Source organism: Chinchilla lanigera, unplaced genomic scaffold, assembly GCF_000276665.1.
Source record: "Chinchilla lanigera isolate Chin_1 unplaced genomic scaffold, ChiLan1.0 scaffold00001, whole genome shotgun sequence".
NCBI lineage: Eukaryota > Metazoa > Chordata > Mammalia > Rodentia > Chinchillidae > Chinchilla > Chinchilla lanigera.
In genome coordinates, this window is record NW_004955402.1 from 47706882 (window position 1) to 47722166 (window position 15285).

Below are 15285 nucleotides of genomic sequence, written 5' to 3' on the forward strand. Positions count from 1 at the left end.
GAGGTAGAAGGGGTAGTGTGGAATTATCATCGTGCAGCAGAAGTTGAGGAGAGAAAGATTTGAGAGTGTTGTGTGTGGAGAGGGTGAGCTTTAGGTATTTTGAAAATCACATGTAGATATTGCTGAATTCTTAAATTTCTGATGAAGTCATCTTCCCAAAACGTTTCTTGAGCTATGCCCTTTGTACTTTAATGATGTCCTTCTGAGTAAAATGTTGAATCACACAAAGGATACGAATCGAAAAGAAAAAAAAGGTTGTGTGGGAGGGGCAGAGCCCTATAAAACCAGTCATTACCAGGTCTGAACTGCGACACTCTCCAAAGGAGAATTTCCAGTCTGACAGCAGCTCAGAGAACAAGGTATTTCTGCAGTTTCCATGCCTATCTCAATGAGATGCATGGTTTCTTTTCTTTCTTTTCCTTCATATTGGCATTATTAGCATTAAAAATTCAAATATGGGATGTTTGTGGACAGTAGTGGTGTTATCTTGGCTAATTGTTTATTTAACTGATAAAGTTTTAGTTCAAAATTTGAATTACATTTATAATGAAGTTTAATTTTGAACCTTAGAAGTCCATAAATGCCTAATTAGTATTACCCAAACCAAAATGTACAATCTAGGTGTAATGGTAATGCTACTGAACAGGTTGAAATGTATATATTCTATACTAGCTAGTGCTTTGAAAATGCATTTGCTGGAAATATCTACATAAATTAAAATATTTTTAGTAAAGTCACCAAAAGTAATATTTACATTATATATAAATGAAAGGAAAATGAAACTCAGTTTTCTTTTAAAATTAATAGTCAGAAACTATAGAAATTAAACAGCAATTTGGGCTGGATCAATCCAGTATCAGAATATACTTACTGACATTAATTGAAGAATGGATCAATTACATGAAAGAGAAAAATCAGCTGAACTAATTGATGGATTGAGTAAACAGTTAATTTAACACTCCATAACAGATAAATATTTCTTTTGAAAGTTGTCAACGAAAAGAAATTGCTTCCAACTTGTCAGAGAGATAGGTGGTATTTTTTGAAGGGATATTTCCTTACAACTATTTTCTTTCTTAGTTTTCAATGACTTTTAAGGTCAATTTTAAGTTACTTGCATTATGTAGTCACACAAAATATTTGTTTTAGATGTTAAAAAGACTCAGTCTCACACCCGGAGCTGATGAAAAGGGGGCTATAGCCACATGCTTGGGCCCTACCTGAATCCTTACCTCTGCCAGGTTTCAGGACTGCAGCGAAAAACCTGCACAGCCGGAACCAGAACACACATCAGGGAGCCCAGCCCTGCACCTGATTTCCAATGATAATATTAAGTGATAGTATTACTGGAAACATAATATTTGGAAGACAATGAAATTGTATGACTTACTGTATTATTAAGGACTTCTGGATGTATCTGCTCTGGGAGGCTATGGTACAGACTTCACTCTGTAAATTCAGTCATACTTTGTCTTGGCAGATTCCCATCCAAATGGGTGGAAACACCATAAGATTCAGGAAACACTATGAGTATAGTGTTTTCAATTTCTAAAATCCTAACCTGAAATGTTTGTAAAAAAGCTCTAGACTCGGACCTAGGTCTGATCTAGGCTCTGACGTGAAGAAACTGCAGTGCGCACCTTCACATTTTCATCAGTGTAGCAGAAATTCCTACACTTTACTGAGCAAGTGATTGTGCAAATTAAACAAAAATGTCGCTGAAGTCATTAGGTAACTAAATATCGCAGACAATTTCTTTTATGTTAAATGCAGTTAATTGTGTCCCACTTTAAAAATGGGATTCAGAAGATTTTTTTTAAAAGTAAATGTATTTGGGACAAATTCTGTTCTTACTGAATTTTTGTTCTTTATCAAGTTACTTTAAATCCTAACTTAGCATTAGCAGCTCTTTCTGATGGTTTGCCTGGACACTTAAATTTTGTTAAGATAAAAGTGATTGGCTCACTATGTCGAGTGTTACAAAGAACCAAGAATAGGACAAGTCAACATTTATTTTTCTGGCTGATTTCTGGTTTTTCTTTTCATAAGACAGTAGAGAAATTTTTTTTTTTTTTTTATATTTTCAATACTCAGCTGGTTCCCAAACGTGATTGGATAATTTATTTAGAAGACCTATTGGAGTCTAATTATTGATAAAAATTAAAATTAAAATTCAGTACAAGGTAAAAGAAACAAATTTCTGAGCCACCAAGGGACGAAGCAAGAAAGAAAAGTTTTTAAAAAAATTTTGTGAGCTTTCTAGGAGTATTGCAGATTCACTACTTCCCTCGTTTTGTTTCTTCTTTCTAGTGTTTCTTAAGCTATAGTTTGCTTAAACTCTGACACATCTCAGGGAAGGTATATATCCACCAGTGAGGAAGCAAGACATATGGGAGATAGTGGCCTTTTTTTTTTTCCGGTACCGGGAATCCAACTCATGACCTTGTGCTTGCCAGGCAGGTGCTGTGCCCCCTGAGCTAAGTCCCCAGCCCAAATAGTGGCCTTTCTGATGCAGATGTGGGCTGGACTCCCTGCAACATTACACAGCAGCTGTGTGACTTTATGCAAGTTACTTAACCTCTCTGAGAATCAGGATATAATATAAAATTGAGGTAGTCCTACCTATCACATATGGCTACTATACAGATTAAATGAGGAAACAGAGAAAGAGAGTTTCAGGAACAAGCATTAATTTACTGTTTTTGTCTTGATAAAATACAATTGGATCATATTTCAAATGAGAAAATTTGATACAAATTCTAATCACTTTCTTGGCAAAGAAGAGTTAATCAATGAAGGGTTCACACAACACACTCTGGATAAGAGAGACTAGTGACAGCTGGTTCTTGTTGTAAAGCCCTGCTAGATAAAATGCATGGCACCTCCTAGGGAATCTGAGAAGTGATTGTCACAGAAGGCCAGAGAGATGATGGATGTCATCATTGTTTGACACATGTATATTGGTAATTATCAGGTATGGTATAAACTATGAGGAAAGGAAAACATACAACTAGAAAGTTTGTTTGGTATTAACACAAACACACACACAAATGCTTGGGTGTATTCAAGCATTGTTACATACAGACCTCTAAGCCATGAAAGGTGTGTGTTTTGTTTATTCTCAGATGGGTGATAGGTTGAGTGAGTGTGTTTCATATATTGTGCCTGGGATTTTCCCTGCATTCCTACCTGACATTGATTCCCTTACATCAATGGGAGAATGACAGAAGAAAAGAACTCTACCACTACCCCCACTAACAAGCTCCACAGAATGGGAAGTCCTTTAGTAGCAGGGCCATATGTTTGCGGTGTACGTAGGAGGAGGATCAGGAGGTGCTGGGTGAAAGTACTAACCCTCAAACTACCTGACCCTAAACACATCTGGAAGCAGAGAACTTAAAAGAAAGTGGGCCCACCCGATCTTTCTTCTGAGCAAGGGATACTTTTGGATGATTCTACCTCTTCTCAAAAGAAGGCAAGTTTCCTCAGAGCTCAGGCACAGGCTGCTGAGAGTTAAACCAAATTTCTACGAATACTCTTTCAGGTAAAGACCAATAAACTTATTCATCAAGAAAAAAAAAAAAGAAGAAGGTGGGTCATCTCAGTGCAGCCAGCTGGGAAATGTGTGCACCTAGCACACATTTGAATATACGTGTGTCTACCTGTGTGTATGCATGCATGCCTGTGTGTGTGTGTGGTATGGATATGTGCAGGGTGTACATGGGTGTGGCTGATGTGGAGAACCTCACCCTGGTGGCTCCCTAACTGGCTCCAAGTCCTACTCCTATCGTTTATAGCTGAGTGTCAATGGGCACATCGCCTCTTCGGGCAGCAATTTCTTTCTTTGTAGACAGAAATAGCAGGATTTTAGTGAGGATTAAATGGTACAGATAAAATGGTACAGATTAAATAGTACAGATAAAGTATTAACAGGAGCACTTTTGGCCAATAAGAACTCAATGAATGTCATTCATTGTTATTGCAGTTGTTATACATGTTCTGTGGAGTGACATACACTGTTACTACTGTTCATAAAATTAACTGTTTGATATATCTCAGGATTTTCTACATAATACAAGGTCTTGTGAAAAATGAAAATGCAGGGCTTTGTGTTTAACATTAAGTATGTGAAGAGGTTGATGGTTAAGAGGATAGCATCAAGCCTGGGGTCTTAGTGGACGCATAGTTGCATGACCTTGAAGCTCTCCCTGTCCTCCCTTTCGTGATCCCGTGAAGAAGATGCAGGGTATAGCTAGCTACACTGCTCACTAGCCTCACCCAAAATGCTACACTGCCACTTGGAGCTATTTTCCATTCTCCATTTTTCTTCCAGATTGAAATAATGGAAGACCTTTATGTGGCAAACACTATCTTTGCACTCAATTTGTTCAAGCATGTGGCAAAAACAAATCCCACCCAGAATCTCTTCCTCTCTCCATGGAGCATCTCATCCACTATGGCTATTGTCTACCTCGGTTCCAGGGGTAACACTGAAGACCAGATGGCCCAGGTAAGTTTGCAATGAAGTTCTGCACTATGATTGAGTGATTCCTTGTTTTATGCCCAGGTCATCTTAACTAAAGAGGCAACGGTTGTGGCATCCTAATAAAGCACAACTCTGTCCTTACAACTCTGATTCCTTAGAATTAAATTACAGAACAGCCAAAGCAGAAGATCCCTCAAATGTAGGTAGCAAAAGGCATATCAGACTCTATTACCTGCTAGGCTGAAAATAGATAAGTGTGACATCATTCTTTTTAATAACATAATACTCATACTTTTTTCATTTTTGTTAGTACAGGCTTGCAGTACATAATGATTACATTCTTCATGGGAATGATACCTGTACACAACACAAATTAATTCTTTCTTACTTCCCCTTCTATTTCTCTCACCCTTTCCACCTCTTGGTTCTCTTCCCATTTGCAAAAGCTCTATCTCCCTGTTTCCTATCATCTGTCTTTCATTTTGCCCTTTAAATTATTTATACTTTGTGTTTCTCAAATAAGAGAAACCATATGATATTTAAGCTCATGTTCTAGATTTAATTCACTAAATATTACAGTCTTAAAGGGCATCTGTTTTCCTACAAATGACAAAATTCTTCTTCTTTATGGTGAAGCGGAAATCCATTGTGTATAAACACCACATTTTCTTCATTCATCTGTTAATGGATATATAGGCCAATTCCAAGATTTAGCTATTGTAGGTTATGTGTATCATTGAAATATACTGTGTTTAACTCTTTTGGAAAAATACCTAGAAGGAGAATAGCTGAGTTGAATGGAATTCTTAGTTTTAGTTTCTTAAGGGATTTCTATCCTGATTCTTGAAGTGGTTGGGGTAGTTTGCATTTCTATCATAATGCAGAAATGTTCCTTCCCCCACAGCTTCACCAGCATTTGTGAGTACCTGATTCTTGTTGGTGGGCATTCTTTCAGTAAATGGAATCTCAGTGTTGTTTCTGTTTGCATTTTCCTAATGATCTGAGATGCTGAACATTTCTTTCATGTGTTTATTGGCCATTTCTACTTCCTACCAGTGTCTATTCATTTCGGTTGCCCATTTCTTGATTGGGTCTTTTATTTTTGGTGGTCTAATCTTTTCGAGTTCTTTATATATTCTAGATATTAGTCCTCTTTCCAAAGGGAATATTTTGCACACATTTTACTGCACTTTGTTTTAAGATAAACACCATGTTAGAGATGAGAACCTTGACAGCGTGAGCGAAGCCCATGGATTCCTAGTTTAATCTCCTTCCCAGTTTAGTCTTAGTTTAGTCTCCTTCCCATCACTCTGCCACTGTGGTTGGTGTGTTTGTTCCCCATTGCTGCAAAGAATTCCTCTTACTGATTTAAGAGTGTCACAGAAAAAAATAGGTACTGCCCATGGTCACACATTCACAGAGAAACACAGGTTAATGTGGCTTTAGAGAGCCCCGAACTATTATGGCGCCTATCCACCCCATGAGGCCCGACATCATATATGGCCAGTCTTCAAATTCAGTGCAGACAGGAAGTAAGGTGGCATTGTCAGTGATTTTTGTGTAAAGCCCCTGCCTCTTTCGGTAAACTGACATAGAGTCAGGGAGGGAACCCTTCCCTCGACTGCGTCTGGGCCTTAATGTGTTGAGCCACTTCGACTGCTCAAGGCAACATTTCTAGGCAACCCATTCAGCAAACTGAAAATTGTCACCGGTCTGTTATTTTCTAGGTCAGTGACCATGACGTGGCCAGCATACAGTTAAGATTCCTTGTCACTCACGTCTATACAAATATTAAATGGATTACACTAAGTACAAGCATGCTTTGTGCTTTGAGTCACACCAAAATGCCAGGGGCTGGTTTCGGGTTTCCCCGGAGAATTGTACCTGAGTATAAATATATCTTTCTCAGGAACAAGGTGACCCATTTATGGTGGGCCTCCCGTGAATTGCGAGGTTCCACACTGAGAGCACTGGCCAGTCTCAGTGCAGAAGGACAAGAGACAAAAGGATCACCCTGTTTGCATGTGGCAGTTGAAGCACTGGGCTTACAACAAAATTCAGTTGCTCAACCCTGATATCAGCAGTGTTTGGAAATGCTCCTTCCTCTTTATTTTCTGTCCTTGAAAAAACAGATGGTAAACTGCATTGAGAACCCTAGAAAACGAGGTTTTAAGTGTAAAAGAATATAAAGTAACATATTTTGAGGATGAATGCTAAATGAGGGCTTTGGTTTGTTTAAAGTTAAAAAAGACCTTCATTTTAACATGAAAGGAAAAAAACCATCTTATTGGTTACTCTGGATACAATACAGCTTTTCTATATTTAGAAAATGCTTTCAGAACTTGGAGCTGTGCTAGGATTTTATATAATCTCCTTTTAACCCTGTGACATCTGCACGTTTCAAAATTCAAATGCTAACTTGATTGCTTCCTGAATAAGAAAGAGAAGCTCCTTGATCTGGAGCTGGAAGCACGGGTTTTGCAAGCAGAGCTGTCTTTCATTAAGCCAAGGCTTTGCCATTTACTAAGTATGTGAAATCCTCTGAGTCTTAATTTTATCATATATGAAATGGGAATGAAAGTGCAGGCATATAAAGACCATTGTGACAATTACAGCTAATGTGTAAGGTACAGAGCAGTAACTGCACTAAGAGCTAATAGTTGGTGTCATAGCTAGGTACTTTTCCAAGACCTTCTTGGGAGTTTACTTGCTTAATAAAAAACTCTATGAGGTAATTATGAGATCATACTCACTTTATAGATGAGGAAATTAGAACAGAAAGAGGCCACCCTGGTGGGAATTGGTGTACCTGGAAGAGGTAGTAGAGTTGTAATGAATGAAAGAAAGAAACAAGGTATGAAGAAAAGCACAGGTTATAGGAGCTCAGTACACCAGCAAAGAACATTTCTGCCAGCTCTCGTGTTTACAGTGAGGTCATGGAGCTGTCTAAGCCAAGCTCCTTCTTTGGGCCTCAAGATGGTCCAGGGTCACCTCTCTTCCCCACATTTGAAGGGACATTTACCTGTGTGGCCCTTTTGATGACTCAAGAAGGTAGTGCCAGCCAGGAGAACCCTTATTTAAGGATCAATTGCCTTGGAAGGAAGGTAACTAGAGAAGCTGCGATAAATAACATTCTTGTAGGTAGGGACAGAGTGGGATCACATATTTTCAGAGAGGATGGCAGAAACTATGATAGAGGCCTTGAGGGACAGACAACAGCCACTCAAGTGCTAACACTTCTCCCCCCAGTGCAGTAATTCACCAGATGGCCGGATCTGCCTGCCTCTCCTTCACTGGCAAAACCTAAACCATCAGCCCATTTATGTCACACCAGGGATCCCAGGAGGAAGTCTCCCAGGACCAGTGGGTCTTATGGATGTTGGAGGGGGTGGTCCCTGTGGGTGCTGAGCTGGCAGCTAAGCTGGGCAGGCAACAGTGTTGTGGGGAAGAAACTTCAGGAGCTTCACAGAAGCCAGTTTTCACCTGCCATCCTCACTGTGAGAATGAAAACTGGCCAGTGTGACATTATGAAAAGGTTCATAATGTCATCAGATCACCATGGTTTGTTCCTACCCCAAGGACCTTAATATCTCTCTGTATGTGAGTATAGTAGGTATAAATATTTTCAGTAAGCTCTTCATACTGAATGACCCATTTTTATGCTTAAGCTGACTTTGGCTTGCAATTTTTGTCAATTTATATATAAGAAAACTGCAAAGAGAGCTAAAATTCTCTAATTGAGCTGTTTACTTTCATTAAAATGCTGGCTTATTTTTCAAGATAATTTATGGACTAGGTGACAATTTAGATAATTTAGGGAAAAGGTTCTAAATCACAATGTAACAGCAAGTTGTTTTCCAAAATGGCCAGGATATGAATTAGTTTAAATTAGCTCATGCAGTTTCCTACAAGGGAAGTTTAGATTGGCTGACATTTCCATATCATGTAGAGAAATGTATCTGTGCTTGTTCCCCACACACGGAGGTATGGAATCAGACATGGGGCCACTTGGAGGTACCTGATAGACGTTAATTTTCTAAACTAAGTACTTTATTAGAAAGCATCACCATCCTTCCATTCTGATTCCAGGTGCTTCAGTTCAACAAAGTTGGAGACTATGATGTTGCCACAGGGAGCCCAGAGAACTTCACTGGCTGTCATTTCACCCAGCAGATACAGAAGGAAACCTATCCTGATGCTGTTTTGAAGGTACCCGAATAGGAACATACATTTTTTCTCTGTAGTTAGCTACCTCCTGGTTAAATCCAATTGATGGGTGGTACAATGTGGAGCAAGTTACATATATTTTACTTGATTAGCTTTGTGGGAGCATAGCCTTATCGAAATCACTCCAGAGATGCCTCTAAAGGAAAATGCATGTATGAATATAATGCTATTGTGTTGAGAAAAATGTTGTCTTTGCTTAAGAAATATCTTATTTAGCAGTCCAGTGTAATAAAACGAGAATCCTTTCTTTCTGTTTCAGATACCAGGAAGAGACAAAATTCACTCATCCTTCCAGTCTCTCAGTTCTGCTATCAATGCACCCACAGGGGATTACTTATTGGAAAGTGTCAACAAGCTGTTTGGGGAGAAGTCCATGAGATTTAAGGAAGTAAGTGACCTGTAACTGAAACGGCTGAGCCTCAAGCTAGCAGTGAAGTCATTTTTGAAGTCATTCTCTACAACTCATGTAGAGTTCCAAGCAGAATTCGTAAAACTAGTCTCCTGTAATTGCTGTCCATTAGTCTCCCTCCATTGGTTCAGCCCCTTCCAGTTGCAAATGTCTGGCTGGCAGAGTAATTAGGATGATTAACCCACTGTTTTCCAGAGCCATTGCTCCCTGAGTCAAACTCTTTACCCTTATGCAGTGTCCAAACTGCAAGGGAGGCAAGAGGGCAGAGTTGGGGCTGGAATACTGGGACAGGGGCAATGGAGAACTTGTAGTCTACATTGTTTCTTCATTCAACCACTATAGCCAGCATCAAACCCTACTCCTCTCCCATGCCTCCAAGTCTGCACCCGTGGTTTGTAATTTACAATTATGCCATGACATGTTCAATACATATTCTCTATAACCTTCGGCATTTTCTTGCTTTAAAGGAATACATCGAACTCTCTAAGAAATATTACTCTACAGAACCCCACGAAGTAGACTTTCAAAACTGTGCAGAAGAAGCCAGAAAAGAAATTAACTCCTGGGTCAATACTCAAACCAAAGGTAAAAGCAAGAAAATACCTTCTTTTCTTCTTTCCATGTAGAAAACTAAGAAGTATCTTTTTTAAACCATCCTGAGCCTTCACCCTTATTCACTTGAAGTTTGATTAGCTTTACTTTGCTGATACAGCTTTGGCCCTATTTAACTGTACAATGTTTCAGTGAGAAAACAATAATTGAGATCCACTGCCAGAAATATGTTACACTAATCAGATTTTAGATACAACCAGAATATAAAACATGAGAAGAAGCAGGAATTTTCAAACATAGGAAATGTTAATATTGAAGTAATTGAGACTCTGTGCCTACTGTGGACAAAAAAACAAAACAAAACAAAGCAAAACAAGAAAAAAAGCTTGCCACTGAGCAGGTAATTGGTGTGAGCTGTGAAGAATACTGGAAATGGAAGAGGGAAGGATTGTGAAATTATTTTAACTCTTCTCTCTATTCAAAGTTAGTTATCAAGTACTTTTGGTCCTCGTGTCATTTCTTCTTGAATTGCCTAAGTCATCTGTACCATTTTAACTCCTGATGCTTTGATAAACTCCAGTTGCCCTGTGTATTTTTTGCAAGAACTCAAACTTAATTAAATCGTTCATTCATTGTTATTGAATGTATTCATTCATCAACAAATGTTTACCTACCACATGCTAAATGCCAGGCACTGAATAAGGAGATAAAAATAACAGTTGTAAATCCTATTATCATGCAACTTATAGTCTAATACAGTAGCAGCAAAGTTAAGTAAAAGAATGTATTTTAATGGTTTGTATAGTGCAGAGCAGGTGCATTCTGTAAATGGATTCTTCGTTGAACCATGTTTTAAAAGATTATGCTCAGTTCATCTTTCTGAGAACCTAGTGTGCCTCACTTTTTTAGTGTCTTCCTCTTTTTTTTTGACTTTTCACGATTTAGCCCTGTTTCATAACTTACTACCCAGTGTTTCACAATTGGTTGTTTCTTCCAGTATTCTAGGCCCCTCCATTGTAATTCTTCCTTTCTCATCTCTTACATCTGCAGCATTTCTTGTTTAACTTGTTTACTGTAACATAAAATGTTCTGAAAATCCATTTATTTTTCAAATCCATAGACTATGTAGTCCAGGTACAGAAGCATTCGATGAGAGGGACACTTTTATGATAACTTAGAGACACTTTCACTTCCTTCTGAAGTAACAACTGAAAATCTTGAGAGAAGCAAGTAAAAATATAGAGAAGAAAATAACAATCTCCTTTCCCTTATTTTTCTTTAAATGTAGTATTTCTTAATTTTCTTCTGGATTTTACAAATCTTCAGAGAAATTTGTCCTAGTTTCACTTGCACTTTAAGTAAATATTGAGAAAAATTTGAGCATGAAGATCACACTCTGCAGTTTCACAAATGTGAGCACCGAACTTGATGGCTACTTGAAAGATTCAAGAAATTATAGCTTCACAGTTCCTGGTTATGAAACTTCAACATGTGTTTTCTTTAGGCAAAATTGCACACCTGTTACCTGAAGGCTCTGTCGATGAGATGACCAAGATGGTCCTGGTAAATGCTGTCTATTTCAAAGGAAAATGGAAGACTCCATTTGAGAAGAAACTTAACAGACTTTATCCTTTCCGTGTGAACGCGGTATGAGCCAAGCCCCAGGTCCCTAAAATATACTTAGGGCTTCATCAAGTCCAGACACAGAAAAATTAAAGACCACTCATTGATTTTCTTGCATGACTTGCTATTTATAGCTTATACCTGTGAAGCAGGTGTGAGCTACTGAGGATCATTCAGTAATTTCCTAAGAGACAGGAAGACTAGAGATGAAGGCCCTGGGTTTTATTATTATACATACAGAGACGGAAATCTTGGCTCTGACACTTACCAGCTACATCTTCTCTTGTCTTCTATGCATTTCATGTTGGCTCTCTAAAACTAAGACAATATAATATTCAATTCAAATGTTGTAAGTGTCCACTGAGCTTTAGTAGGATTTCTGGTCCGTAGGTACTGCAGAAGCACTTTATTATTATTATTATTATTATTATTATTATTATTATTAACTGCCCTATTAAAAATGGATATAGAAACTTGAAAAAGCTAAAAGATCAGATTACCTACTGTAAAGATATACAAATAATTTAATTCATTGATTTTAAAAACACATTTCTTGAACTGAAATTAAACTCACTCTCTTTCGCCTCTTAAATTTTTTGACCTTTAGAATTGCCTTGGATATTTGACTTTTTGATAATTTCAGACACAACACATACCTGTGCAGATGATGTACTTGCGTGAAAAGCTGAACATAGGCTATATAGAGGACCTAAAGGCTCAGATCTTAGAACTCCCCTATGTAGGACATGTCACCATGTTCCTGCTGCTTCCAGATGCAGTTGCAGAAGAGTCCACTGGGTTAGCATTGGTGAGTCATTACAATTTCAATTGTTTCAAACTTCTTGGGCTAAATTTACATTTCATGAGAAGTATAACTTTTTCACGAGAAGAATAACATCTGTAACTGTACACCTCAGGAAGCAGAGTGGCATTTCTAACAAAAATATGTGGATCAGTTGTTGGTACATGAGGCATATCCCAAAATTCATTCAAAGCCTTAAACATATGTCATACATGTTATCTTTTTACAAAAATTTGAATCATCTATTAAATTTCTATATTACCCACACTGCAGTAATCTCAGTGAAGATTAACTTTAGACCTTGAGTTGTTTTCCTTCCTGGTTTGTTACATTTTTGCTGTTGTTGCTGGGACAAAATACCCAACACCCAAAGTTAAGGAAGGAAAGATTAATTTAGTTCACAATTTGTGGAGGTTTTCGTCCTCAGTTAGCTGGCTCCAAGGCAGTGGGGCATGGCACAGGGGCAACACTTCAAGGTGGCAGAAGACAGCAAAAGCAACAAGAGCAAAATGAGGGAGAGCAAGCCTGTTTTCTTCCTTATATTATAAGCCAGCTATCTGCCCTCGGGTAGGTATAGCATGCACGCTTTCTCCGTGCCCTCCTCTTGCACAGGCTCAGAATGTTTACAAAGTGAGGATCCTGGCACACTGCTGAGTCACTTAGTTAAACTTTTAAACTTCTCAAGTTGACACAATGTATCATAACTCATTATGTGTCTTTTGTTTTGATTTACAGCTGGAAGATGAGATAAATTTTGACACTTTCAACAAGTGGACCAGCAAAGACACACTAGTTGAAGATGATGTAGAGGTCTATATGCCCCAGTTCAAATTAGAAGAGCATTATGAACTCAAATCCATTCTGAGGAGCATGGGCATGGTGGACGCCTTCGATAAGAGCCAGGCCAACTTCTTAGGAATGTCTGAGGGGAACGATCTGTTTCTTTCTGAGGTGTTCCATCAAGCCACAGTAGATGTCAATGAAGAGGGCACAGTAGCAGCTGCTGGTTCTGGAGCCATAATGACAGGGAGAACGGGTCATAGCGGTCCTCAGTTTGTGGCAGACCATCCTTTCCTCTTCCTTATCATGCACAAAATAACAAAGAGCATCTTATTTTTTGGCAGATTCTCTTTGCCTCCAAATTGAAAAATTCTCATTTGACCCAAAGATTTGACCACAGGAGATATAAGCTTCAGAATTGTTATTTTCAGTGCCAACAAGTTAAAAACTTTTTCTGCCTATTTCTGTTCTTCTGAACAACTTCTGTTACACACTAAGTATAAACTCAGAAACTCCCACACAATGGCCAATCATAACATGTCAGCATCATTAAGCATTTGCTCTCCTAATCAACTTGATGCCCAATAAGTTCTTCCTTACTTCTAGTTTATTTTATAGTATTAACTTTTACTGTGTTATTTATTATTTTATGTAATGTTTTTATTATTGCTCACTGTCTAATATAACTGAGAAAGGTACAGAGGCAGGTAATCAGTTCATTTTGCATCTAAAGAAATGTATTCACTCATTCACTCAAGGAAGGTGAGTAGATGTTTTTCTATGCTGTACCATAATAAATACTTAGAAAAAGCACCAAACAATGGGTAAATATATGTTATGTGCATTTCTAACATTATATATCACATATGTGTATCTACAACTCATGTAGAAATTCAAACATATAATAAATTAACATGTTTTCTCATAACTATTTGTTTGCTATCATTTCTTCATAACATTTGTGTGATAATCGGCTTCCACTACTCTAAAAAATAACTTTAGATAATCCACTTTAAAAAGGCAAAGACTATTTTGACTTGCAGTTTTGGAAATTTCAGCCCATGTTCTGTTGGCCATGCTGTTTTTGTGCCTGTTTACTTTGGGGCCTGTATTAAAGCAGTACATGATGACAGGAAGTATGTGATGGAGTGAAGGGACTTAGCTCATGACCAGCAGGAAAAGAGAAAGAAATATACTAAAATCCTCTTTGAGGGTACATCCCTAATTACCTGAAACCTCTCTGTGTGTCCCATCTCTTGAAAATTTATCTCACCTTCCAATAACACCAACCTGAAGATCAAGACTTTAACACCTGAGCCTTTGGAGGACATTCTGGTCTAAATTTTAACACCCTGAGTCCCAAGAGTTCCATATCATGACTTACTTGCAGGAACCCAGAAAAAGTAGGCAAAACAAAGGATCTAAGGGCATAGCCACCCCTGTTAAAAAAGATCCAATGTTGAGGGTAGGTGGGATCAGGTGGTGTGAAAAATTAATTACAGTAGCTTTGCCATTGCAGCAAATGATACAGTGATTAAGAACAACAGTATAGGTCAGACTCCTTTTGAGAACCAATGTATTGGTTACTCAGGGCCACAAAGAGTAACCACCAAGTCCAGTGGTCCAGTCATTGAATCAAGGTCTGAGTCATTAAGCTGAGCAGAGTAGAAAGAGGCTAGATACAAGAGCAAGAGGGGAGGCAAAATGTTTCCTTTTTTAAAGGAATCATTGGGTTGATTTTATTGGTAATATTCTGCTTTACCTGGGAGGTACAAGCCAATGCACCCATCATTCTGGAATAATCTTAAACTTTCATCAGAAGAACGGGCTTCCTGCAGTCTATACCTGAAGGAAAAATGGATTTCAGGCTTGTGATTGTGTTTGCTCTTTCACCAACTCTTTGTTTTTTTGGGTTATTTTAATGGATAATTGATATTTATTTTTAAAAAGAATGCAAAATAAGAAAAAACATTAAAAAGCGTACAGAATTTTGAAACATGATGATAGGAAATTAACAATGGTTGTTATATTGTATATTGTTATCTTCAAAGTAGTTCATGTTACCAGATACCACAGCGATATATGTGCACCCATGTTTATAGCAGCCCAGTTTGGTTTTTGTTTGTTTGTTTTGGTTTGGTTTGTTTGGTACCAGGAATTGAACTCAGGACCTTGTACTTGCCAGGCAGGTGCCTATGCCACTGAGCTATGTCCCTGGCAAGCAGCCCAATTTGTCATAGCTAAATCTTGGAAACAACCCAAATGCCTATCAGCTGAAGAATGGATAAAAAAAGATGTATTTTTATACAGCGGAGTACCACTCATCTATAAATAAAGATTAAACTCAAGGTTTTTATAGGTAAATGGATGCAACTAGAGCGTATACTCACAACTGAAATAAATCAA

General features: G+C 38.1%; 1 protein-coding gene across 1 annotated transcript; it reads left to right on the top strand.

The window, feature by feature from the left end:
• Positions 1–300: 300 nt before the first annotated feature.
• On the top strand, positions 301–13807 carry Serpinb2 (serpin peptidase inhibitor, clade B (ovalbumin), member 2). Its single transcript, XM_005373036.2, has 8 exons — positions 301–359; positions 4334–4510; positions 8576–8695; positions 8973–9101; positions 9590–9707; positions 11179–11321; positions 11941–12105; positions 12835–13807. The coding sequence occupies exons 2-8, from the start codon at positions 4343–4345 to the stop codon at positions 13243–13245; spliced, it is 1254 nt and encodes a 417-aa protein (XP_005373093.1). The 5' UTR covers positions 301–359; positions 4334–4342; the 3' UTR covers positions 13246–13807.
• Positions 13808–15285: the final 1478 nt, after the last annotated feature.

Coding starts and splice junctions, on each gene's coding strand:
- Serpinb2 (XM_005373036.2), top strand. CDS start 4,343: ATGGAAGACCTTTATGTGGCAAACACTATCTTTGCACTCAATTTGTTC. Junction 9,102..9,589: donor AGTCCATGAGATTTAAGGAA/GTAAGTGACCTG, acceptor CTTGCTTTAAAG/GAATACATCGAACTCTCTAA. Junction 12,106..12,834: donor AGTCCACTGGGTTAGCATTG/GTGAGTCATTAC, acceptor TTTGATTTACAG/CTGGAAGATGAGATAAATTT.